At 33.4% G+C, this 23,572-nt stretch overlaps 4 protein-coding genes and 1 long non-coding RNA gene across 5 annotated transcripts; all 5 read left to right on the top strand.

Annotated features, from left to right (window-relative positions):
• The first annotated feature begins 678 nt into the window (after window positions 1-678).
• Window positions 679-5,953, top strand: LOC131602541 (succinate dehydrogenase subunit 6, mitochondrial-like). The gene is made up of 4 exons (XM_058874682.1): window positions 679-835; window positions 1,052-1,269; window positions 5,210-5,312; window positions 5,543-5,953. The coding sequence occupies exons 2-4, from the start codon at window positions 1,084-1,086 to the stop codon at window positions 5,692-5,694; spliced, it is 441 nt and encodes a 146-aa protein (XP_058730665.1). The 5' UTR covers window positions 679-835; window positions 1,052-1,083; the 3' UTR covers window positions 5,695-5,953.
• Window positions 5,954-6,597: 644 nt separating this feature from the next.
• LOC131602540 (protein C2-DOMAIN ABA-RELATED 7-like) lies at window positions 6,598-7,671 on the top strand. Its single transcript, XM_058874681.1, has 3 exons — window positions 6,598-6,957; window positions 7,036-7,143; window positions 7,225-7,671. Exons 1-3 carry the CDS (start codon window positions 6,847-6,849, stop codon window positions 7,528-7,530), a joined length of 525 nt encoding a protein of 174 aa, XP_058730664.1. The 5' UTR covers window positions 6,598-6,846; the 3' UTR covers window positions 7,531-7,671.
• A 125-nt stretch (window positions 7,672-7,796) lies between these two features.
• LOC131602539 (uncharacterized) lies at window positions 7,797-10,551 on the top strand. The gene is made up of 6 exons (XM_058874680.1): window positions 7,797-8,428; window positions 8,509-8,772; window positions 8,930-9,446; window positions 9,550-9,862; window positions 10,112-10,252; window positions 10,356-10,551. Exons 1-6 carry the CDS (start codon window positions 7,889-7,891, stop codon window positions 10,435-10,437), a joined length of 1,857 nt encoding a protein of 618 aa, XP_058730663.1. The 5' UTR covers window positions 7,797-7,888; the 3' UTR covers window positions 10,438-10,551.
• A 9,985-nt stretch (window positions 10,552-20,536) lies between these two features.
• LOC131607386 (uncharacterized) lies at window positions 20,537-22,056 on the top strand. Its single transcript, XR_009285278.1, has 4 exons — window positions 20,537-21,058; window positions 21,127-21,177; window positions 21,420-21,481; window positions 21,622-22,056. It is a non-coding gene; the product is annotated as an uncharacterized LOC131607386 (long non-coding RNA).
• Window positions 22,057-22,068: 12 nt separating this feature from the next.
• Window positions 22,069-23,355, top strand: LOC131607387 (probable galactinol--sucrose galactosyltransferase 2). The gene is made up of 7 exons (XM_058879398.1): window positions 22,069-22,104; window positions 22,190-22,280; window positions 22,442-22,490; window positions 22,583-22,674; window positions 22,791-22,898; window positions 22,975-23,082; window positions 23,230-23,355. The coding sequence occupies exons 2-7, from the start codon at window positions 22,234-22,236 to the stop codon at window positions 23,243-23,245; spliced, it is 420 nt and encodes a 139-aa protein (XP_058735381.1). The 5' UTR covers window positions 22,069-22,104; window positions 22,190-22,233; the 3' UTR covers window positions 23,246-23,355.
• Window positions 23,356-23,572: the final 217 nt, after the last annotated feature.

Consider the following 23,572-nt stretch of genomic DNA (forward strand, 5'->3'; position numbering starts at 1 on the left):
GGAGAGGATTTGTGTTTTGTTTGGAAGAAACTGAATGGAATAGTGAAAGAGGGAAAAAAGTATATGAAGGGTTTTTTCGAATATGCATATCCGAAAAACACCTAATATTTTAAATCCGTTTAAATGGAAAAAAAGGTGGTTTCGAATATACATCTCCAAAATAGTTGATATGGGTTATTTCGGATATGTATATTCGAAATCAGTGAAAATGTGATACGGATGCCTTCGGATATGCATATCGGAATGATATTTTGAGAATATTAGGGGTGTTTTCCACCCTATAAAAGTGCATAAAGAAATTGCCATCCAGGATTATCTTCGAAAGGGGTGTTAGCTCTCAAGGATGCCATTCAAATAACTATCAACATGCAACTAGATCGGATTATCTTCGAAAGTGATTCCCTTCGGGTGATTCAAGCTTTACGCAATAAAGTTGTTGGTAGGTCGGAATTCTACTCTAGTTTAAAAGTCATCCAATCTATGCTTTGTAACTTTCACAACTTTGAGGTCAAGTTTGTAAAATATCAAACGAATATGATTGCTCATTCCTTAACAAAAACGGTCAATTCTTGAATTAGGCATAATATTATTCATAATGTCCCTCCTTATATCGAACTCTTCATTTATAATGAAAGAAAATAAAAAACAGAAATTGCCATCAATAATCCTACAAAATACATCAATTTTTTAATCAAATTTTATTTGTGTTTGAGATAGGAACCGAAGGAGACCGAAACAAAAAGCATCAATTTTCATTTGGCAAACCTAAACACCAAAACACTAATTTCAGAAAACTATTCTGCTCGTCTTCTTCGTCAGTTTACTCTTCTCACTGGTTTGTTTTCAAACTCCAATTTCTATCCCTAATTTTCTTAATCGAAGCTTTGATCCTTCAATCTCATCCATTTAATTTCAAATCAAACAATTTATTCAGATTTCGTGTGAATGGTTTTTATGGCGAAACCCATCGATTTTGTTTAATTGACCCATTTTTGCGTTAGATTCAATCATCAATGTTTTCAACGGAATTGAATTTGATTTGTCACTGCAGAGTGAAACAATTGAAGGGGAAAAACGGTGGTGATGGCTGGTAACTCGCAAGATTCATCACCTCAGTCTTTCTGGGAAGGCTACAAAGAGTTTTGGGGGGAGAGGTTTTCGTTTATGAGCAATTATTCCAACTTCATCAAGCGTGATAAACCTCTTACCTCATGGTCTGACTCTGATGTTGAGGAATTCATCGCTTCTGATCCTCTTCATGGACCTGTGGTAATGATTCTTTAGCTTTTTTATTTTTTATTTTTTATCTCCATTTCTGTTTTTTCATGTCATATTGTGCGATTTCTTGATTTCCTTTAATGCATTTTATTTTCACTGATTGTTGCTTTATATCATGAAGTTCTACATAGCTTATGCTTTGTATAGCTTTTATGTCGGTGTGGACGTGTTGGATGATTATTTGGATGTTCTAGGGTATGTAGTTATTATTTCTGTTAGTTTGCATGTGTTTTATATGGTTTGATTGGAGAAGGGTTCTCTCATGCATGCTTGGTTAGCTCTGTAGCACCGACACACCGACCCATCTGAAAAAAGGTGTCTCTGTGTCGGCGTCCAAAACCGACACCGACACTTATAATTATGTTTATTTTATTTGTGTTTTCAAATTATTACATGTGTTGACGTATGAGTGTCAATGTCGTATTTCCGGTGTCCGTGCTTCCTAGTTGGTTAGTCTAAGATTTAGAGTATATGCGGGTTAGGTACTTTGCTAGACTCTCATGCGTTTAATATCATGCTGCCGGAATAGTGTTTGCAACTTTGCAAATGTTGAATTTCTGTAAAATTAGAGAAACCAAGTTTCCTTCTATATCAAAATTATTTTGGATTATATGATGACGGGTTGTTTTTTTGACAATATCTTTTCTCTCATGAATTCTAACATAAGGAAATTTTGGGACTTCAAAAAGGTTAAATGTAGAAGACATTGTTTCTACCTTGTATTGCCTACTGATACAACATCCCTTTCATGTTTGCACCATACCTTTTAATTTTGGGTTATTTTGTGTATATTATGTTGTTCAATTGGAAGACACTCTCTCTGAAGTGTGCTTGGTTAGTTATAATTTGGAATTTTTGCACGTGGTGTGTTGCTTCTTTAACTGTTTCTTGATGTTGGATTTGTTAATGTCGGTTATAATTTGATTTAGTAAGCTTTTGGAAATAAAAAGAGATTTGGTACTTCCTCTATCAAAATATATTTTGTTCATGAAGACTATTATTTGACAGTATCACTTATGAAGAGTACATCTTCAAAATGACTCATTTGCTCGCAAATTAAGAAGTAGAGACTGCTTGTCCTTTACTTTTATTGGGAAGTCCATAAGAAGGCTGTGTTGAGTTGTCACTATATGTCCTTTTATTGATGAAAACATGCCAAATGTAAACTGTTGAGGCACTTTTGTTTTATTAGAATATATAATGAAAACTGATTATAAAAACAACCTTGAAATTTGCCAAATAGTTAGTGATACCAATGATAGCACAAAAGCATTGTAGTTTAAGATACATGTTTACTCTCTGCACTTTTAGTTAGAAGTTTTGGCATTTAATTTAAATTCTTCTATCCTGGTTCATTCATTCTCCATGTTGCTGCATTTTGATTAGTTTGGTTACTCTAGACTGCTCAAGCCGCACAACATCAAGGGATGAAAACCACTATTTCTTTTTTGCTTATGGTAGATGTGGTGTCTAAAATGTCTGTAAATCTCTATTATATAGATCAAATTCCTTTTGGAAGCTCTTCTGCTATCCAAGACTGTTGGAACAGACATCACACTCATGTAAAATGACGTGCTATTGTGATGCAAACCAGATTTCAATTCTGCCATGCAGTTATTTTATTAGACCTTCAGAATTACTAGGAACAGTTTCAATTCTGTCATGCAGTTATTTTATTAGCCGTTACTGTTTTATCTTTCTGTCAGTTACATTTATTAATTAGTTAATGAATGTGTATAAGTTCTATAGGCTGTTATGCTCAATAAATAGGAAGATAGCAAAGCATGGTCGGTTATCTGGGAATTAGTGAGTGGTTATTGGGAGAGACCCAACTCTCGAACAACTCTCGAACATTTGGGAAGGGAGAGATCCAAGACTCTCGAATTCTTGGAAGGGACCAAATTGGTCTCTGTCATTCTGTTTGTGTTATTTCTGTTTTGTACCGAAAAATATAAGAAATTGTCCCAATTTTATTTTGTAAAAGAATCAGTTTCTATCAACTTCCTAACCACACCGGAGTGTAAACCTGAGACTGCAACTCTGCTGTGTCATGCATTCTGCACAGTGCATCAGCAACTTTGTTCTCCAACCCGGGTTTGTAAACTATGTCAAAATGGTAACCTTAGCTTTGCGGCCTAATTTTGCTGATCCATGGTCGTAATCCTTTTTGCAGTCACTGTTTTAAGCTCTTTTGATGGCTGCTAACTGTAAATTTCCGTCCCAATTAATACGGTCTCCAATATTGTATTGCCAATGCTACTGCAATCTCCAACGTTGTATTGCCAATGCTACTGCCATCAATTCATTCTCGAATGCAGATTTGGTTAAATTGCAATCGCTTAAAGCCTTACTGTAAAAAGCAATAGGCTAGCCTTGCTGCAAAAGAATGACACCCATTACCCGGAGGGGTGATCAAAACCAAACCAACCCAATAGAAAACCGCAAACCAAACCAAACCGAAACCGCAAAAAACCGCATTTGGTTCGGATTAGTTTGGGTCATCTTTTAACAAAACCGCATGGTTCGGTTTGGTTTACGGTTTGTAATTTATAAACCGAACCAAACCGAATCAAACCGCATTATGTTACAACCTAACTTTTACTTAACTCACATCCAACCCAAACTTAAATCTATAATACCTTAACCTTATGATTACGAAGAATTTTCTCATCCTTACACATGATTTTAGTCCCGATCTTCTCAAATCTCTAATAGCATTATCGCGTCTTCTTTGCCACACACATCTTCCCTCTTTTTCTATAATCTCTACTCTCTTATATTCTTTCTTTTTCACCTTCTCATTTTAAGGCAAATGTTCCCTATTTCAGTTTCATTTTTATCGCACATCTTCTCTAATCTCTCAACTCTTTTGTTTTTTCTTTTTCACCTTCACTAATCTCTAGTATCTTTTATTTTTTTGTTTCATTCTAATAATTTTTATATTGTTTTATACTATTATTTTATGTTTATTATTTCACTTTTGTCTAATTTAATTTTTACATATTAAATAGAAAGTTATTGTCAAAATATGACGGATTTTGTTGTTATTTAATAGTGTATGAATCTAAATACAAAGTTATGTTATCATCTATATGTATATGAATGGTTCAATAAAATATTTCTAAAAAACCGAACCAACCGCACCGAACCAAACCGCATTAGGTTGGTTTGGTTTGGTTCGGAGTTTTTTTAAAAGTCAACCAAACCAAACCAAACCGCACGATTTTTTCTCTTGCGGTTCGGATGATTTTTTTCGTCAAAACCGCCCAAACCGCACCGCGATCACCCCTAACCCGGAGCATCACTTTAGATTACAAACTGTTGAGTAAAATCAGGAAGAGCTAGCGCCGGGGCTGTTGTCACCTCCTTCTTAAGAATCTCAGAGGCTTTTTTCTCCTTATTTCCCCATTTAAAAGCTTCCTTTTTTGTTAGTTCTGTTAAAGGTTTGGCCAACTTTTCATAATCTCTAATGAATTTTTGTTAGTACTCAATATGTTCCTTCCAAGATCTATTGTAAACCAATATATCGTCAAAAAAAGAATACAAGTACAAACTTACGTAGTGTTGGTTTGAAGATCTCATTCACAAGGGCTTGGAAGTAGAAGGTGCATTCATTATTTCGAATAGCATCACCAAGAACTCATAGTGCCCTTCATGAGTTCAAAATGCTGTTTTGTGGACGTCCTCACTACACATTTGGACTTGGTGATATCCCGATGTGAGGTCGATTTTAGAGAAGAACCGCATAACTCTCTAACTGCTCTTCTATCACCGCTACAAAATTTGAAGATATGATTTTCTTAATCCTTTTGTGTTGCCTCTTTGAAAAATATAGATATCTTGAGCATTGTTGATCTTGTGTTTTTACTTCAAATTTAAAATTAACTATTATCTTAAGTGCTGCTTGGGTAACATCCTTTTCCCATTTCAGCTGAAAACTGCTAGAGAAGCAGTGCAATATGGCCTCACAGGAAGTGCTTTGGGAGCATTATTCACTGCAGGTTTTGCCTGGAAATATTCGAGGAGTTTACATGGTAATTTGTTACTCTTCATACTATTGAAACCTTTTACTATTGCCTAAACGTGACTATCATAGGCAAGCATAAATGTTTTTGACTCTTCATAGTTAATAATATTTTCTACTCGAAGTTTAATGTTGGTTCGTTTCTCTCCATAGTAATATTTTCTATAGGAAAATATTTCATATACTCTTTTTGATGTTTTACTATTTTTCTTAAAAATGTTATGTTTTACTATTGAACAGGTGCTGGTCTGTCCTTACTAGCTGGAGGTATATTTGGATGGACATTTGGGCATGAAATCGCAAACCATTCACTTCAACTTTACAAGGTGGACACATTAGCTTCTGAGGCTAAGTTTCTGGAGTGGTGGAAAAGGAAGACTGAAGGGTATTGAAGTTGCTGGTATCTGGAAGTTAATGCTGCATTTGTTACCGTTTCTGAAAAATTAATAATGTTTTTGCTGTTGCCAGTGCAATTTTATTAGCTGAATAAGTAATACTTTGTTGTGACATAAGTCGAAATTTATAACTAATCATGCGGATTGCAAATCAAACTGTGACTGCCATTTTTTCTCCCGGTGGCATGATGGTCTGTATTGTTCTAAAAATAATTTTGGAACCAATATAAAGTTCTGCTGTTATTGATGGACCTTATGTGAAGAGCCACTTGTATTTAGGAAAATGTGTTGATTTTGATTTTTTATGTTTTGTTTTTATGAAAATAATAATGTAAATGAAAGTTTGAGAGGTACTCGGCACAAGAATTCTAATGACAATGACAGAAAATATACATTAATGAACATCGGAAAATTTAAAGGGTGGTGTTCACTGCGCCCATTAGTGGATTTTCAAAAATATTCTTTTGCATCAATTGGATATTGAAATTCATATGCGTCAATTATACAATATAACACTACACCTGTCAATGTGTATACATTAGATACTACTTGAGGGCGGGGAAAAATCGGCTTAACCCCAATAAGCAATAAGGTAATCAGACTCTTGCCTGCAGGTATCATATACCCCACCCCTGACAATAATTGGGTAATTTTAGTACAAGTGGTCTCTAAAAAACCCGAATCAATAGTGATTAAAAATGAGAACAATGAACTTATTCCCACTCCAATGCGGTATAATTATTTTTGAGAAATTTAAATTCTATCAATCACAAAAGTAAAAATATTTTTCCTAAATATTAATATAATAAAATTTAGGAATATTAAGAATATCGTTCCAAAAATAATAAAATATTTGTAGCTAAGTGACCAAATTGCTTGGTGCAAATTTGTATCAAATAGGGAGCAAATAATTTTGTTGTGCTTTCATTAAAAGTAAAAATAATTGTATAGGTAAAAATCAAATTTACAAAAACAGAAATTTGTAGGATATTCTATTTGCGATCCTGCAAGTGTGGTGGAACCTTTGTAGTAGGAGAGAACATCGTTCATCCACAAAAGTCAATGCTGCCAAAAAAAAAATCACATTTGACATAACAGGAGAAGAGGAAGTAACATTTGTGATTTTCTGCAAAATTGGTTTTGGTTTCAATGGACAACATTCTAGGCCTTATCAGAATTCGTATCAAAAGAGGCTCTAATCTCATAGCTCGTGATTCTCGTACCAGTGACCCTTATGTTGTTGTCACCATGGCTCAACAGGTTTACAATCTTTCTCTTTCTTTTACTTTTACTTCAAGATTAATTCATCTATTTTGTTTCTAATTTCATTTGTTGCAGACACTGAAAACTGCGGTTGTGAAAGATAACTGCCACCCCGAATGGAACGAAGAATTGACACTTTATATTCAAGATAAAGATCTTAAAACAAACACACCAATACAACTTGTGAGTACTCAAACTCTCTAATATTATCTAATCAATAATCAATAATGTTTTAATTGTGCTTGTGATGATTTTTTTTGTCAGACGGTTTGCGACAAGGACACGTTCAGTGTGGACGATAAAATGGGCGAAGCGGACATAGACATAAAGCCGTATCTTCAGTGTGTGAAGATGGGGCTGACCGATCTCCCGGAAGGACATGTTGTCAAGATGGTTCAACCAGATAGGACTAACTGTTTAGCCGAAGAGAGTAGATGCATATGGAGAAACGGAAAACTCGTCCAAGAAATGAGTTTACGGTTGAAAAATGTTAAGTCTGGTGAAATATTCGTCGAAATTGAATGGATGGATGTTACAGATTCCAAAGGCTTATCCGAGTTTGAGTTATAGGTGTTCTTGTCTTACTACTTGTATTATGATGTTATAACTTATGATGCTATCTATTGTCATAATCAATAAAATGAGTTTATATATAATGACAAAATTGCTATAAGTTTTTTGTCATGTTTTAGATACAGAACTTATATGCAAAAGAATATACCAGGTACTCGTTTTGCGATAAAAATATCACATGAAACTAATGAGAAAATAATTGAGATATAGACAAAGAAACAAGAAAAATCTTGGAGATATTTATTTTTGTTCCTGAGATATTGGATTTGTGAGGTTACGGTTTAATGTTTCTGCACTCACCTTATCTCTTAAAACTTGGTTTTTATTCAAATAAGAGCGGCAAACAAAGTAAACAATGGCTGCTACTACTTCTCCTTCACCAAACTTGTTGATATCTTTGCACAGAAATGCTAAGAAAACGAACTATCATTCTTTATCTTTGCACAACAAACTTTGTTTCTCGTCTTTCGTGCAGTTCAATAAATCTGTAATAAGTTTGAAATCTTATGGAGCTGCTAAGTATGATGGAGTGGTGGTGGATGAAGAGTTGGACAAGATTCGGAGACTTCAGAATGGTTCGGATGTTAGAGGAGTCGCGTTGGAAGGTGAGAAAGGAAGAACGGTTGACCTTACTCCACCGGCTGTGGAGGCGATAGCAGAGAGTTTTGGCGAGTGGGTTGTCAGAGGGTTAGAGAAGGAAAAAGGATATCTAGTAGAGAATGTGAGCGTGTCTCTTGGGCGCGACCCGCGAGTTACTGGCTCGAAATTGAGCGTTGCAGTGTTTGCAGGTCTTACTCGCGGTGGTTGTATGGTGTTTGATATGGGACTAGCTACCACGCCAGCTTGTTTTATGAGTACTTTGTTGCCTCCATTCGAGTACGACGCTTCCATAATGGTTGGTTACGTAATGCTTTTAACTATTTTACATAAGCACTTATTTGATAAGCGTTTAATTAAGTTGTTTATATCTGACAGATGACAGCGTCTCATTTGCCTTACACGCGTAATGGTCTGAAGTTTTTTACAAAGAGAGGAGGGCTGACTTCATTAGAAGTAGAAGAAATCTGTGACAACGCTGCTCGTAAATACGCAAACAGAATGGCGAAAGTGTCTTCTCTGCTTAAAGTTCTTCCTATAAAAGTTGATTTCATGAGTGCTTATTCAAAGCATCTAAGAGAAATCATCAAGGAGAGAATAAGTCATCCATTGCATTATGAAACTCCACTCAAGGGATTCCAGGTTTGAGTAATACATCGACATAGTTATCGTTTGATTGTTGCACATTCTTCGCTTTCGTGTCTTCTAACTCGCAATTTTCTTAACTTTATTCGCTATATTAAGTTATTAGCAACTGCAACATTCATGACTGATGTTTAAAAGTTCGAATCCAAATCAGATAATAGTGAATGCTGGAAACGGCTCGGGAGGATTCTTCACATGGGATGTCTTAGACAAACTCGGTGCAGATACATTTGGATCTCTGCATCTTAAACCTGATGACATGTTTCCAAATCATATTCCCAACCCCGAGGACAAAATTGCCATGGCAATGACAAGATCGGCCGTGTTAGAAAACTCGGCCGATCTTGGAATAGTCTTTGATACCGATGTTGACAGAAGCGGCGTAGTTGATAACGAAGGGAACGCAATAAACGGGGACAGGCTCATTGCTCTCATGTCTGCCATTGTACTGAAAGAAAATCCAGGATCAACCATAGTGACCGATGCTCGTACGAGTATGTCGCTCACTAAGTTTATAACCGATAGAGGTGGTCACCATTGCTTGTATCGCGTTGGTTACAGAAATGTCATCGACAAAGGAGTTCATCTTAATAAAGATGGAATTGAAACACATCTTATGATTGAAACATCCGGTCACGGTGCTTTGAAAGAAAACCATTTCCTCGATGACGGTTAGTTAGTTAGTTAGTTAAAATTCATCTTCATGTATGTTTTTGTATGTTGAATGTTTATTGATCATTCTATTGATATTGTTTCTGTGTTTATATAATCAAGGAGCTTACATGGTGGTGAAAATTATAATTGAAATGGTGAGAATGAAGCTTGGTGGATCAGATGAAGGGATTGGTAGTCTTATAAAAGATCTTGAAGAGCCGTGTGAATCAATAGAATTAAGAATAAATATCATTTCTGAACCTCGAGACGCTAAAGCAAAAGGTCTCGAGGCAATTGAAACATTTCGAAGCTACATCGAGGAAGGAATGCTTAAAGGATGGGAGTTAGATTCATGTGGTGATTGTTGGGTGAGTGAAGGGTGCCTTGTTGATACAAATGACACTCCAGCTCACATTGATGCTCAAATGTACAGGTGAATAGCAAGCTACTAAACAAAATTCTAGAAGTTCAAAAAATTTGATTTTATATTTCTCTGTTTGTTAATTAAAACCTATGAAGCGCACACACTAGCACGGGTCATGACACCAACACTCACACTGGTAATAATTTGAAAAAATGAATAAATTGAACGTAATAACAAGTGTTGGTATTCAGACGCGCCTTTTTTTTAGAGGTGTCGGTGTTATAGAGATTAAAACTGACTTTATTATGGCAAATGAAGGGCAAGAGTATCAAATGATGAACTTGGACAACATGGTTGGATACACATGAGACAAAGTATTCACAATCCAAACATTGCTGTGAACATGCAATCATCTGTCCAAGGAGGGTGTTTGTCTATGGCAAGAGCTTTAAGAGATGAGTATGTCACATTGCTTCCACTCTTATTTACTATTCTAAAAGCATTTATAAGAACCATGATGGGTTAATTAGCTGATTTATTCTTTTGTTCAATATCTTTGCAGTTTTCTGAAAGCAAGTGGAGTTGATACATTTCTAGACATTGCTCAAATTGATAAGTTTGTTGAAAATGGCTCATTAGCCTGATTTACATTATGCAAGGTTAGAACATTAGAATCAGAATGAGTGATTCTCATTATCAGCTTATGCAAGAAAGAAATAAGAGAAAAATGATTATGTTAATTATTATTTCTTTCTCTATATGAACGTGTATACATACAACCAACATTCTTCTGGTACAAATAGATTTATGCAACAGTGACCATAAATCTTAATGTGACTGGACCTTGCATGAAATACTGGACCTTGCATGAAATACTGGACTCAGCAAAAGCTTAACACTTCAATTGTGCATACTAGGGGTGGATACCAATTCGGATTCGGGTCCAAATCGCTCAACCGGACCAACCCACGGGTGAGATTGAAAGACCTAACTTTCAACCGGTTCAGTTTTCGTTCTTTTTCATATTCAAAATGAATCAGCTCAATTTTATTAATCAATTAATTTCGAGTTTGACCAATAATTTGGTTGGTTCGACATTGAAGGCCATATACAAAGTAAACTAAATTTTTTTTGGTTTACTTTTCCCACTCCTAAGGATGTTCCCCCGCCATCGTGAAAACTCACAACTGTCCATAACACTCGCAGATGCATCTTCAGATGCATATTTTTATACACATTAACGCTTTTGTGAGTGAACCACCCCATTTTGTTTAAAATTAGTTCGGAAATGCATCTTTGGAATTTGAAAATGCACTCCCATAAAAAGCACTTATAAAAATTAAATAAAAGATACTAATATATGATTGATACTCCATACAAAATCTCGTAATCTTCCCTTCCTTTCTCCAATCCATTGATATATTAAAAAGGGATGGTTCTATTCATGATCTCTATCCTATCAATTTCTTCAATGGTGCTTTTGGAGTTTCAATTTCTATAAACTTATCATTTGAATCAAAACTCTTTGTTGGTGTGTTAAGATGAAAATGCAATTCTTTGACAATAAAGTTATGGGTGCAATATCCTTTCTTAGATGTTTTTAGTGATGTCAAAACTAATAATATGTAGTATTTGTATATTGATCTTATCTTACTATGTCTAGGTTGCATTTTCATCTTAGGACACTTATAGAACAAGTCAAAAGCATTTGGTCAAGTCAAAAATATGATTTTTTTTATGAAAAATTATGTTTGGAGTCAACTCTCTCTAAAGAAAAATTGAAACAACTTTTTGCCAAGTATGAGTCGACACATACACTTAAGGAGTCGACACACATCATGAATGGGTCGACTGTTGGGTGCAAGTATGAGTGATTAAAGTCCCACATTGCCTATAAATGGATGGAATGTTGGATATATAAAAGAGAGGACCCATTTACCTAAAACCTTAAGGTTTTGGGTTGAGATTTAGTGTCTCCCTCTCTTGTTATCCTGGAGCATTGGTCCCGTTTAGGGGTGACAATGAACAAAACTAACTCGAAAATAGTTCGAAACTTGATTCGAAAATTAAAGTGTTGAACTAGGTTCATGAATCAAATGAGCTAAGTATGAGTTAAAAACTAAGTCCGTTAACTAAATGAGCTGAATTTGAACTATACATAGTTCGACTCGTTTGGTTCATGAGTCAACTCGATTATATATGAGATAGATTATATTGTCTTTAAGAGTGGGTTTGAAGATTTTCTCTAAATATTAGTATCATATTTTATTTTAATCTAACAGTTATAATTGATAATTTATATTCTCAAGTGAGAAAAATATTTCTACAAATAATTATACAAATAAAATTAACATCGTATGAATTCCAATCTTATAACTTTTATTTTATTTCTATATTTTTTATTTAAAAAATATTAATTTAAAATGTCAAATATATATATATATATATATATATATATATATATATATATATATATATATATATATATATATATATATATATATATATATATATATATATATGAGGAGGGATATATTTACTCCAAGAGTAAGTGTTGAACACTTACTCTAAATTTTAACCATTGATTTTCATTAATCTAACGGTGTTAATTGATCATTTAATCTAATTATTTTTGGAAATTTTTTTCTACATAAAAAATTAATTACAGCCGTTAGATTAATGATAATCAATGGTTAAGATTTGGAGTAAGTATTCAACACTTACTCTTGGAGTAAATATATATATATATATATATATATATATATATATATATATATATATATATATATATATATATATATATATATATATATATATATATAAAAGTAGACTTTAAAAAATTACTTTTAAGTCCGTGAAATAAGCGAGTTGAACCTAACAAGAGTAATCTAACGAGTTGAACCGAAATGTTCGTGAACTTCTAACAAGTCGAGTTTGAACTGAAAAAAAGTTCATGATAAACTCGAACTCGAACTTAAACTCGGTCAATTCTTAACGAGTCGAGTTTAAGCTAAAAAAAAGTTCGTCTTAAACTCGAACTCGAACTCAGTCAATTCTTAACGAGTCGAACTGAGCTGAGGCGAGTTCGACTCGACTCGAGTCATTTCCAGTCCTAGTCCCGTTGGTGCTCTCGACTCTTTCAGACTCCCCAAGTGGTATAAGAGCCGTGGTTCGACTTGGTGGGGGAGTAGGAGCTGGATCCGGTGTAGAATTCTGTTATAGGATGTGGGGGACTCACACTTGTGGTGGAGAATGTTGGATACAAGTGCGAGTGATTAAAGTCTCACATTGTCTATGAATGGGTGAAATGTTGGATATATAAGAGAGATAGCCCATTTACCTAACACCTTAAGGTTTTGGGTTGAGATGTGGTGTCTCCCTCTCTTGTTATCCTGGAGCATTGATCCCGTTGGTGCTCTCGACTCTTACGAACTCCCTAACATCGACTCCCTCGAGCTGTGAGTCGACTCCCCCAGTAGCAATTTTTTTTTCCATAAGTTTATGTCCACTTGGAGTCAACTCCTAGGTTGCTTGGATCGACTCCCTAACTCATAGGGATCAATTCCCTATTCAAATGAGTACTAACACCTACTGATGCATTTTTCCTCAAATATTTTATGGCTTCTTGGAGTCGATTCCAACTCGAATGGATCGAATCTCTTGACTTAAAATTGTCCAATTTTGTAAATTTGCTTGTCCAATTGTTGCTGTTATTGCTTTCTAACGTCACACATATATATACACATTCATGCATCATTTCAAAGCGATTGAAACCAAAAATATACAAAGAATTGTTCATCATCTTCATCCTCTTTCATTGCATACATACAACAACTACCCGACCCTGTGCAGAAGCAACAGACTCTACACCACAGAGTCCCAAATTTTGGAGGCCCCAAAATTTTAAAAAGTCCATTTTTTTTACTTTAATATTAATAAATACAAAAATATTATTAAAAAATTTAATAAATAAAAAATGATATGATAAAAACTCAACATATTAAAAAAACGAGATTGATCAAAGTTAAAATAATTATAATTAAATCTTTTTTTATTAATATATAATTATATTTTTGACGTGTTATTTTTAACAAATATATAAATGAACTATATTATATAAAAAATATAAATATAGAAAGAAGAAACATTGCTCTTGAAAAAATAAAATAGTGTTAAATGTCAGCGTGGTTAAAATATAAAACATGTATTCAAAAAATTAAATTAAAATCTTTTAAGTACTTTATTATTATATACATGTGTCATAGCTTTATTGGATACATGTCACATGGGTAAATTATCCATATTTTTCAAAGGACAACTTAGGTCTCACTAATTTACAAATTAAATGCACCTTCATCAACATACATTATAGCAACAAGACGGGGGCTCTAGTATAAAGGAAATGTGGACTCAAACATATCGTAATGAAAAAACTATAGTTCATAAGGATCAAAGCGTGTTTTTTCTCAAGGAGTCTCTTAGTGTTGGTCAATGAGTTCCCTATTGAGGAAGTTAGTATTCATAGAGGGATTAAGCAGGGGGTCCTTTGGATCCTTTCCTCTTTATTACAGTAGTGGAAGGCTTACGTGTAGTGATGTAGAGAGAATTTGTTAAGGTATTTTTTTTTGGGTTCAAGGTTGAAACTGAAAGCTTGGTGGTGTTACACATTTAATACGCTAATGATACTTTTCTTCTTAGCGAGGCATCTACTAACAAACTTTGGACTATTCAATTTGTTCTTCGGAGCTTTGTTTTGGCCTTTGGGTTAAGGGTTAACTTTTCCAAAAGTTGTATTTACCGTCTTAATGTGGAGGGGCTATTTTAGATTTGGCTGAAAACTTCCTAAGTTGTAGAGTTGAAACTCTTTTTCAAGTACATATATCTCCTAGTACGGGATAACCTTAACATAGACTTAACTTGGGATTCCCTTATCAGGATTATCTCCAATAGGCTTGCCTCGTGGAGGAATACATTTTTCAATTTAGGTGGGAGGGTAGTCCTCACAAACTCAGTGTTGAGTGATATCTAATTTTTATATCCTTCATGATGTTTGTCTCAAATTGGAGTAAAACTGTCCACTTGCAAAGGTGATTTCTACGAGGTGGGTCTAGGGGGAGAGGGATGTGGGGTTATGACATCAGGGTTAGAGCTGTCAAAATGGGCCCACCCATCGAGCCGACCCATAAGCCCAATAATTTAGCGCGGCCTGGACTGCAAAATACCTTAACAAAACACGACCCTATCTTTTTGGCCCAATCCATCGGGCCTACGGTTTTCATGGGCCAGATTGGGCGGGGTCAAGCGGGCTTCGGGCTGCCCCATTAAAAAAAGATTTTGGTAAATTTTGGGGAAAAAAGATTGAGATATGATATGATTGCATAAATGTGTTTTCAAGTGATAAAAAAAAGTTAAAGAGGATGAAAATATATTTTCAAGATGATGTGATTAAGGAAATGATTGTGAGATGTAGAAAAATTTGATAAGTATTGGTGATAATATTAAGTTACTTTGTACTTTTACATAGATGTTTTTGTGGTATATTTATATGGATATTGATTTGATGAATCTTTTAAACATCACTTAACTAAGTTTATGATGACTCGCTACTTATGTTATGTAGCTTTTATCAATTACATCTCTTTTTATAAAATTAAAACTATAATATTGAAATACGGGCCGGGCTGGCCTATCGGGTTGCACGGACTTTTAAAAAATGGGCCGGACGCATTTTCTATAGTCCATTAAGCAACCAGACCTGACCGGGTCAGTCCATTTAAACATTTTGGTTCATCAGGTCAAAGCGGGCTGAACCAGGCCGATCCATTTGACAACTCTAATCAGGATGCATTGTAAGGATGTTTGTAAGCGTAAGAGTTTAGAAGACCTATGGGTGCAAAAATTTAGATTATTTAATCTCGTCCATTTAGGTAGAAGTAGTTAGAGGATCCTTACTGAAGGATTGTTTTTTAGAGATATATCCTCTAAGCGAGGTATGAAACTCAATTGTCCATACTCACATGCGGTCTCATTTATTACCTCAAAAGGCTTCCCTTTAATGGAAGTTTGCCCCTCTACTCAATACTAAGACCACCGTATTAAAAAACGGCTGCAGTCGCGTTATGACTTTTGCGATTTTGGTTGGTATATGTGTTGTATTGCAAACAACGGTTGTCGTGAATTTCTTACAACATTGCACGAAAGTAAGTTTTATGTAAAAAGAATAAGATACCTATAAAAGTAGTGTGAGTTCCTTTTTACAATAAAACAAAATCTTAGCTCAAAATTTCAATATTTTGATAAAAGTCAGTTGATTTCTACTTTCAGAATAAAAAATTTCATCAATAACAGTGTGTAAACGGCGATAACAGTGTTTCGCGGGCATAACAACATTTTTTCGCGACTATGACGGTATTTCATCTATGATTTTTTCTCAACCTTAAAACGATGAATAACGATATCGAAAGAGTCCAATACCGTTTTGTTGAGTCGTATTCGATTAGTGACTAATTCGATTAGTGACTAGTTTGCTATTAAAAAACTAAGGCTTTTACGACAAATATAACTAAAAATCGTGTCACAGATCTCCTTCTACAATTAGTTGTAATGAGTTATATGATTCAAATACTCTCATAATTTAATAATAGAGAAAACTTACATACAATTTCTTAGCCAGACTGTCTTTGAGGGCGTGCAAGACGGGCTACCGCACATGACCTAAAATCTATCACACTAAAATCATGATGAAATAGGGCCTCATAAAATATTGTAAGAGTTAAATCACATTTAATTATAGCCTCAATTTATTTTTCATGGTTAAACTGTGATTAACTTGTACAGAGCTTCCAAAAAATTGAGACAATCATGTTTCTTAGGTATGGTTTATACTTATGACAAATACACTTAAATATTATTGAGGACACTTGTCATATTTTCATTGAAAAATAATATAAACCACACTCATATCTAAGTTTTCTCATTTTAATTATTTTTTTTATAACAAAATATCCATGCAAAGTTAATATTTTAAACTATTTAATAATAGTAACAATATTTTAAAGTGTCCTCAACTCAAATGTTTATTTTTGACTTGATATAAAATGGGGTTTAGAAATAAAAAAATGGGATGACAAAACCCGTATGTAGCGGTAGCGAGGTTGAAAAAACCAAAGAAAAAGTACTATATGAAGTAAAATACGTATTAAAAATTATAAGAAGGTTCCAGGAATCAAGGGTCGAGATCATGTGACTAGACCCATAAGACAAGGAAATAACCCAAACTTTGAGGCTCTTTTTTTTCTTCTTCTTTTCTTTTCAATCTCTTTCTTTCTATTTTTCTACCTCTCTTTCTTTCACAAAATTATCCAAATCACACTTTTGTGTTCAAGTCAAAATCAAGAGCCAAAGAGCCATATCTTTCCGTGCACAATTTCATGGTGGATTTCTGAAGCTTCTACTCATTTTAATTTGTCTTGTGTCATAAAATCCACAACAACAGAAAGTGCAATGATAGGTTTCAGAGAAAGAACAACAAGAGAAAAGAGGGTTTCTTTAGCAAGAACTTCAATTTTGTTGCTGTGGGTCATGTTAGTTTTTGCTCTTATATTAACATTATTTTTCTCATTCAACAATGAAACCAACAACAACAACAAGAACCATTCAATTAGGTTTCTCAGACAACAACAACGTAGTATCAACAAAGCACTTCTGTTTCATGCAACTCCAAAAACAAGAACAAGAACAAAAACAAGAACAAGAACAAGAACTACTCGTCTTGATGATCAAGCCGGTGTTCCAGAAAAAGCATTCTATGATGAAGAGAAAAGACTAATTCACACTGGTCCAAATCCTCTTCACAACTAGAGGTATAGCTATAGCTATATCTATATATGCATGGTAGGGGTTTTTTCAATTTTGTATGTTAGCTAGTTTTAATTAAGTGCATATGATGTAATATCCATTCTCTATGTTTTGTTTTTATGTTACTATTTGTTTGGATCTGAGAAGAATGAGAGCATAGCTTTAGCCTTTTCAATAGGAGAAAAAAAAAATATATGAAGATGCTAGAGTTAATGCTCTCTTTTCTTTTGCAGTAATGAATTTCTTTCTTTCATTTGTCTCTCAAATCAAATCAAAGAGTGTAGCAATTAATTATTTAATTAATTAATAATTAATTACTCATTTTCTTCTTCATCATCTTCTGGTAATGAAATGCAATTACATATAAGAAAAAAGTACAAAGTACGCTAATGTTACAGTCACTGCAAAAAACTGAAACGCCATTGATTCAGTGACTGAGTATGTAATTTTGTGCGGAATTTCTAACATTCAAACAACAATGAGTCAAGATCAAATTTCTAGTTGATTAAAAATATTATATTTTTGAAGATCACGGTTTAATTAACTTGGAAAATATACTTTAAATTGTTATGCAGTTGAGTTCGTTGACGTTAATTTTAATTTGTTTTTTAATTAAGAAAATGATTTTATATGTGTTGATGCACATGCATACAGTTGTGAATTAATGAAATATTATGATTAAGAAATACGGCAGAATACTGACATTGCATTTACTGCCCTCACCGTCAACTAATGCACTTCTGCATCCACAAACTTAAAACAATATGCCTAATTAATTTCTTATAATAATCAGTGCGGTATTTTTTTATTAATATATTTTTTATTTATTTAACTTAACTATTCATTATTATTATTATTATTAATAAAAATATTTAATAAATTTATTTTATTTTATCAATAAAATAAGATCATTAATTATTATATTATTAAACAGTGAATAACAAAATAAGATAATTAATTATTATACTATGTTTAAATATCACATATAGTTTAAGATTGATGGTGTAACATGATTTCGACCAAACAAATATTAATCTTGTAAGATTCCATTTCCCCCTTATATTATTAAGTGAGGATTAATTTATATTTAAGAGTAATTTTCTTGTATTGAAAGTGTAAAATTAATTTTCAGTATCAAATTAAATTGATCTAATATATTTATAGAGATGTTTTAAGAATTAAATTAAGAAAATGATATCATTATATGTAATTTATTGAATGCATACAAATTAAATTATTTTTAAAAATATTTACTTTAAATATTAAATTGATTTTTGCAGAGAAAAAAAAAACAGTTTTAGTTCATTCATTCTAACTCATTAGTTCATTCATCCTAACTCATTTATGAATTTTGTTCCCTTATTTTAAAAATCTGTATTTGGTCCCCAAGTTTTGAAAATTGTGACTTTTTCATAAGTGTTTGGAGTTGAATTTTAACATGTAATAAATGAGGTACTTATCATGCAACAGCTAAATAGTACTAGTAATATAATTAAATAATTTAATAATTAAATAATTTAATTCTTACTATTTTATACTCCTCCTTCTGTTATTTATTATAAGTTGCTTTAAAAAAAAATTATATCTAAATATATGTCGCTTTAGAATTTCAATGAATAATTAATAGTATTTTTCTATTATATCCTTAAATATTTATTATTCCCTCTCTTTTTAATTATATAAATTTATCTTTCACATGTTATTAATGAATGACAATTTTGTAAAAACCTTCATAATTTCTCATTTTCATACAACAAGAATAATAATTATTTTTTTAACATGTTTGAAAAGTCTAAAACGACTTATAATAAAAAATGGAGGTAATAATAAGTTATTTTTTCTCCATTTTTGTACATATTAAAAAATATAGTTATTATTTGTATAAAAATATTATGCAAAATATTACTACAAAATTATCATTTATTAATAATATGTAAAACATAAATTAAAATAATCTATAATATAAGAAAGAAATATGTTATGGTTAATACTTAATGACCCTGCCTTAATTGCTTGACAAATATCAATTATGGGGGTATTTGTGGTCCAAACTAACCATTTGTCAGACCATTAGCCCATTTTAGTTACCATCTTTTGTATCTTTAGCATTAATCCTTCCTTGCAGCTTTATTTAAATTACTTTTTGTACTTATCGGTTGCATTTCAACCGGAAAATGCAGAAAAGGTGACTCTGGATAGCAGCTCAATGATGTTGTTCCCAATGCATGAACTGTTTGCAGAATCCAATCTCTCTTTCCTCTTCTCTTTCTTTCTTTCCTCTTCTCTTTCTTCACTTTTCACAAATAGGTTTTCTGTCCGAACAACCCTAACTTCTACCAAACTGTTTCTTCACTTTTCACATCTACATTTTCTTCACTATTCAACCCTTTTTCCTGGTTTTCTTGATTCCTAATGGCTAGACCTTTTGAGTTGGTGAAGGATATTAACGATACAAAGGAGCTTTGGAAAGTTGTTGTGCTTGTCCATCACAAATGGACCGTTGTCAACAAGAACAAACAGCATTTTGAGTTGGTTGTCGTTGACAAAGATGTAAGCTCTGCGCTTTTTGTTTACTGTTTCTGTTCATCGTTTTTGTCATTGATCCTTAATTTTTCTGTTCTGAATGGTTTTCTAAATCTTAGGTTTTGGCTTAATGAAACTGACAGTCTATTGAAAGTTAGCTTTCAATGAAACTTAACATTATTTCAAGCTCTTCCATCTAACTTTGCTTTTTGTTCTTCGTGTTATAACATACATTTTTTCCTTCAGATTACTAAAATTAAATATACAAATGTAGTTGTTGTTTTAGCTTTGTGCTTATTTTAGAAATAGTTTGGATTGGTTGCTTTAATTCAGAAATGCCATATGGTTTTGTGATTTCTGTTTTTTCATATTGCTTGATAAACATGGTGGCCAGGGCCATTCATTTCCTGTTTTGTAGGTATCTTCAAAAGATTTTTTGTGGAAATTGCTAGAATTTGTCTTTTGCGCAGAGCCATGTTTTAGTAGATCTGGGAGTTTGTCACTCTAAAGTTACCTCCAATTTTGTACTTGTGTTAGATATATGGTTATGATGCTTTCTTTCCCAGACATGTCAAATGGTTAAGAATCATAAAATGGAAACGTTTTGTTGGTAACTAAAATCTGACATAAGATACTATAAAATCCAGTGGTCTCTTTGAAAGGAAATGGACGGTATCTAACCACTTATAAATAGAGTAATTTTTATAGCAAGTTTGATATGTGTACTGCAGGAGACTGATAATACCAGAGATCTCAACCACTTCTTATAAATAGAGTAATTTTTATAGCAAGTTTGATATGTGCACTGCAGGTGACTGATTATACAAGAGATCTTGAAGAAATGCAGAACGTTTCGAGAGAAGAATATCTTGCGTCTTTGCGCCGGTGTGTACATCTCTCACAAAAATATTTACTTGTAACCTACTGCTGCTTACATGATATGTTTGATGCAGGAAGAGCAGTGGGTTTTCAAGAGGATTAGCAAAATATCGTGGACTCTCAAGGTGCGCATCCAACAGATTGTTTTAACTGAAATTGTCTGTCAATGAAATTCTCTTTTACCTACATTCACAGCCAAGTTTGTGGGTATGTGTGTAACATTTACCAAATCTTTGTTGGCTTTACAATGGAGCTACAGTTCTTTCTGATCTGGTGTAGCTGTCATCCCATTTATAGATTTTGTCATGGATTTGATGTTAACACTAACTATGCATTTCATTTTGCATGTGGTGGTATAAAAAATTAGTCGATGGGATCCATCATATGGCCGAATGACTGGATCGGATTACTTCAGTAGTATGCATTATGGTATGTGGTTATCAGATTTTAACTTCAAGCTATTCTTCTATTGAATGAAGTTATATGAACTAATTCATTTGTGGTCCTCCTTTGACTGTATTATCTGCATGATTGCTACCATGTATCTTACCTTTTTACAAACATTGAAGGTCCCGGGGATGATTCAGTTGCAGAAAGTGAATACGTTAGTGGTTGGAGTTGTTTTTAGTTTGAGTCTCCGTAGAAGGGCTTCTCATGTAGAGTGTCCAGTTATGTGTGGAAGTCTTCTTAGCAGCGGCAAACAGCAAATAGGATTTCGGCTCGATGCATAAATAGTGAATCAAGAATATGTTTGGTTCCCTGGCAGATTTATTTTGCGTAGTGGTGGTTCAAATCCCGTTGGTTTTTCATCTGTTAGTTTTTGTGTTGTTATTTCAGGAATGCAGTAACTTAAGGATGTTACATTGTTGTAAGGACAGGTTCATCTCAACTGTTTTGTATTGCACTATATTAAGATGTTGATTTGGTTGTGTTTTTGGATTGTTTTATTGACTGATGATGATGCTGGTTTTAGGGGAAGGATTATTAGTTCAAGAAGGTGAAAGTACAGGGTTTTATTGTCAAAAATGAGATAGAGATTTGTCTTGAAAGTGGTGAGTTCCAAACATGAAATGATGATGAGATGAACCTATGATTAATGAAAATACTGTTTTATAGCTTTGGTGTGTGGTTTTGCAGGAGAGCCTGCTGTTGAGACCAATCAAGGCCTTCACCTGGTCTACATGCACGCTGGAACTAACCCTTTTGAAGTCATCAGTCAAGCTGTCAAGTGACGCGTTTTTCTCTTTTTTGTCAATCTGATCTTTTCTGTGTTTTCTTATGCTCTTCAAAAGTTATAGAAAATAGAACTTTTTCCTCTCATTTTGTGAAATTGTTATTTGTGTTTTGACAAATATGGTGCTATTGATTTCTTTTCTGATTGTCATTAAGGGCTGTTGAAAAACACACACAAACTTTTCTGCATCGTGAGAAGAAAAAAGTAAGAATCTTATCCTAGCAATATCACCAATAGATCCATCTTTTAGATATGTAAAGGATCTTTTAACCTTTTTATCGATTGGTTTTATGCAGTTGCCATCTTTTGTTGACTGGTTTGGCTGGTGCACATGGGATGCTTTCTATACCGATGTCACAGCTGAGGGTATTGAGGAAGGATTGAAAAGGTAATTTGTGAGAGAAACATGATTGTCTTGGTTTTCTTTTTTATTGTTAGTGAAAAGAGCTCAAGATGATGGTTTTCTTTAATTTGTTAATGAAGTTGTACATTTTTTTTCTTTAGTTTATCAGAGGGAGGCGCAACTCCACGGTTCCTCATCATCGATGATGGTTGGCAACAGATTAAGAGTAAACCAAAAGACGCCGATTCTGTTGTACAAGAAGGAGCACAGTAAGATTTTATCTGTTTTTAAATCTATCATTTTTCTTGGTATAATTGATCCTTTGGATAATGCAAAAACTTGCAGATTTGCGACAAGGTTGACAGGTATTAAAGAAAACACTAAGTTTCAAAAGAATGGTGGGAATGGACTGGAGCATGTTGTAGATCAAACAAATCAACTTCACAATATGAAGTATGGTCTAGCATCCTGAAATACTTTAAATTCATTTCAAAATGATTCGTATTCTTCGGTTGTTGAATTATGTGATAGAAGAATTATCATGACTTGATTACTTGAATACTTATTATATGTTTCTGAATTTTTGGTTTTCTATGGCAGGTATGTATATGTTTGACATGCTCTAGCTGGTTATTGGGGTGGAGTGAAGCCTACAGCAATTGGAATGGAGCACTTCAACACTTGTGTGGCATACCCTGTACACTCTGCCATTCTATTACGTTTTGGTAGAAAAACAAAGCATTATTAAAGAGACAATTAATTATGTATTTTATCCCTTCTGTATCAATCCACTTGCTAGCAATGACATGCTTAATCAATTGCGTGCTTTCTTGAAATAGAGGCAAAGAACATTATATTTTTTAAGAGTTAATGTTACGGGTGAAAATTATAATAAAAGAGAGCAAATCCAAATATAAGACAAATGACAACAGGAATGGAAACT

This window comes from Vicia villosa, linkage group LG5, assembly GCF_029867415.1.
Source record: "Vicia villosa cultivar HV-30 ecotype Madison, WI linkage group LG5, Vvil1.0, whole genome shotgun sequence".
In the NCBI taxonomy this organism is placed as follows: Eukaryota; Viridiplantae; Streptophyta; class Magnoliopsida; order Fabales; family Fabaceae; genus Vicia; species Vicia villosa.

Excerpts from the sequence above, each read along its gene's own strand:
- LOC131602541 (XM_058874682.1), top strand. The coding sequence starts at position 1,084 with ATGGCTGGTAACTCGCAAGATTCATCACCTCAGTCTTTCTGGGAAGGC. Across the intron at positions 1,270-5,209 it reads ATCCTCTTCATGGACCTGTG|CTGAAAACTGCTAGAGAAGC; the intron begins GTAATGATTCTT and ends TTCCCATTTCAG. Across the intron at positions 5,313-5,542 it reads ATATTCGAGGAGTTTACATG|GTGCTGGTCTGTCCTTACTA; the intron begins GTAATTTGTTAC and ends ACTATTGAACAG.
- LOC131602540 (XM_058874681.1), top strand. The coding sequence starts at position 6,847 with ATGGACAACATTCTAGGCCTTATCAGAATTCGTATCAAAAGAGGCTCT. Across the intron at positions 6,958-7,035 it reads TTGTCACCATGGCTCAACAG|ACACTGAAAACTGCGGTTGT; the intron begins GTTTACAATCTT and ends CATTTGTTGCAG. Across the intron at positions 7,144-7,224 it reads CAAACACACCAATACAACTT|ACGGTTTGCGACAAGGACAC; the intron begins GTGAGTACTCAA and ends TTTTTTTGTCAG.
- LOC131602539 (XM_058874680.1), top strand. The coding sequence starts at position 7,889 with ATGGCTGCTACTACTTCTCCTTCACCAAACTTGTTGATATCTTTGCAC. Across the intron at positions 8,429-8,508 it reads AGTACGACGCTTCCATAATG|ATGACAGCGTCTCATTTGCC; the intron begins GTTGGTTACGTA and ends TATATCTGACAG. Across the intron at positions 10,253-10,355 it reads GCAAGAGCTTTAAGAGATGA|TTTTCTGAAAGCAAGTGGAG; the intron begins GTATGTCACATT and ends ATATCTTTGCAG.
- LOC131607387 (XM_058879398.1), top strand. The coding sequence starts at position 22,234 with ATGCACGCTGGAACTAACCCTTTTGAAGTCATCAGTCAAGCTGTCAA. Across the intron at positions 22,675-22,790 it reads ATTGAGGAAGGATTGAAAAG|TTTATCAGAGGGAGGCGCAA; the intron begins GTAATTTGTGAG and ends TTTTTTCTTTAG. Across the intron at positions 22,899-22,974 it reads GTTGTACAAGAAGGAGCACA|ATTTGCGACAAGGTTGACAG; the intron begins GTAAGATTTTAT and ends AAAAACTTGCAG.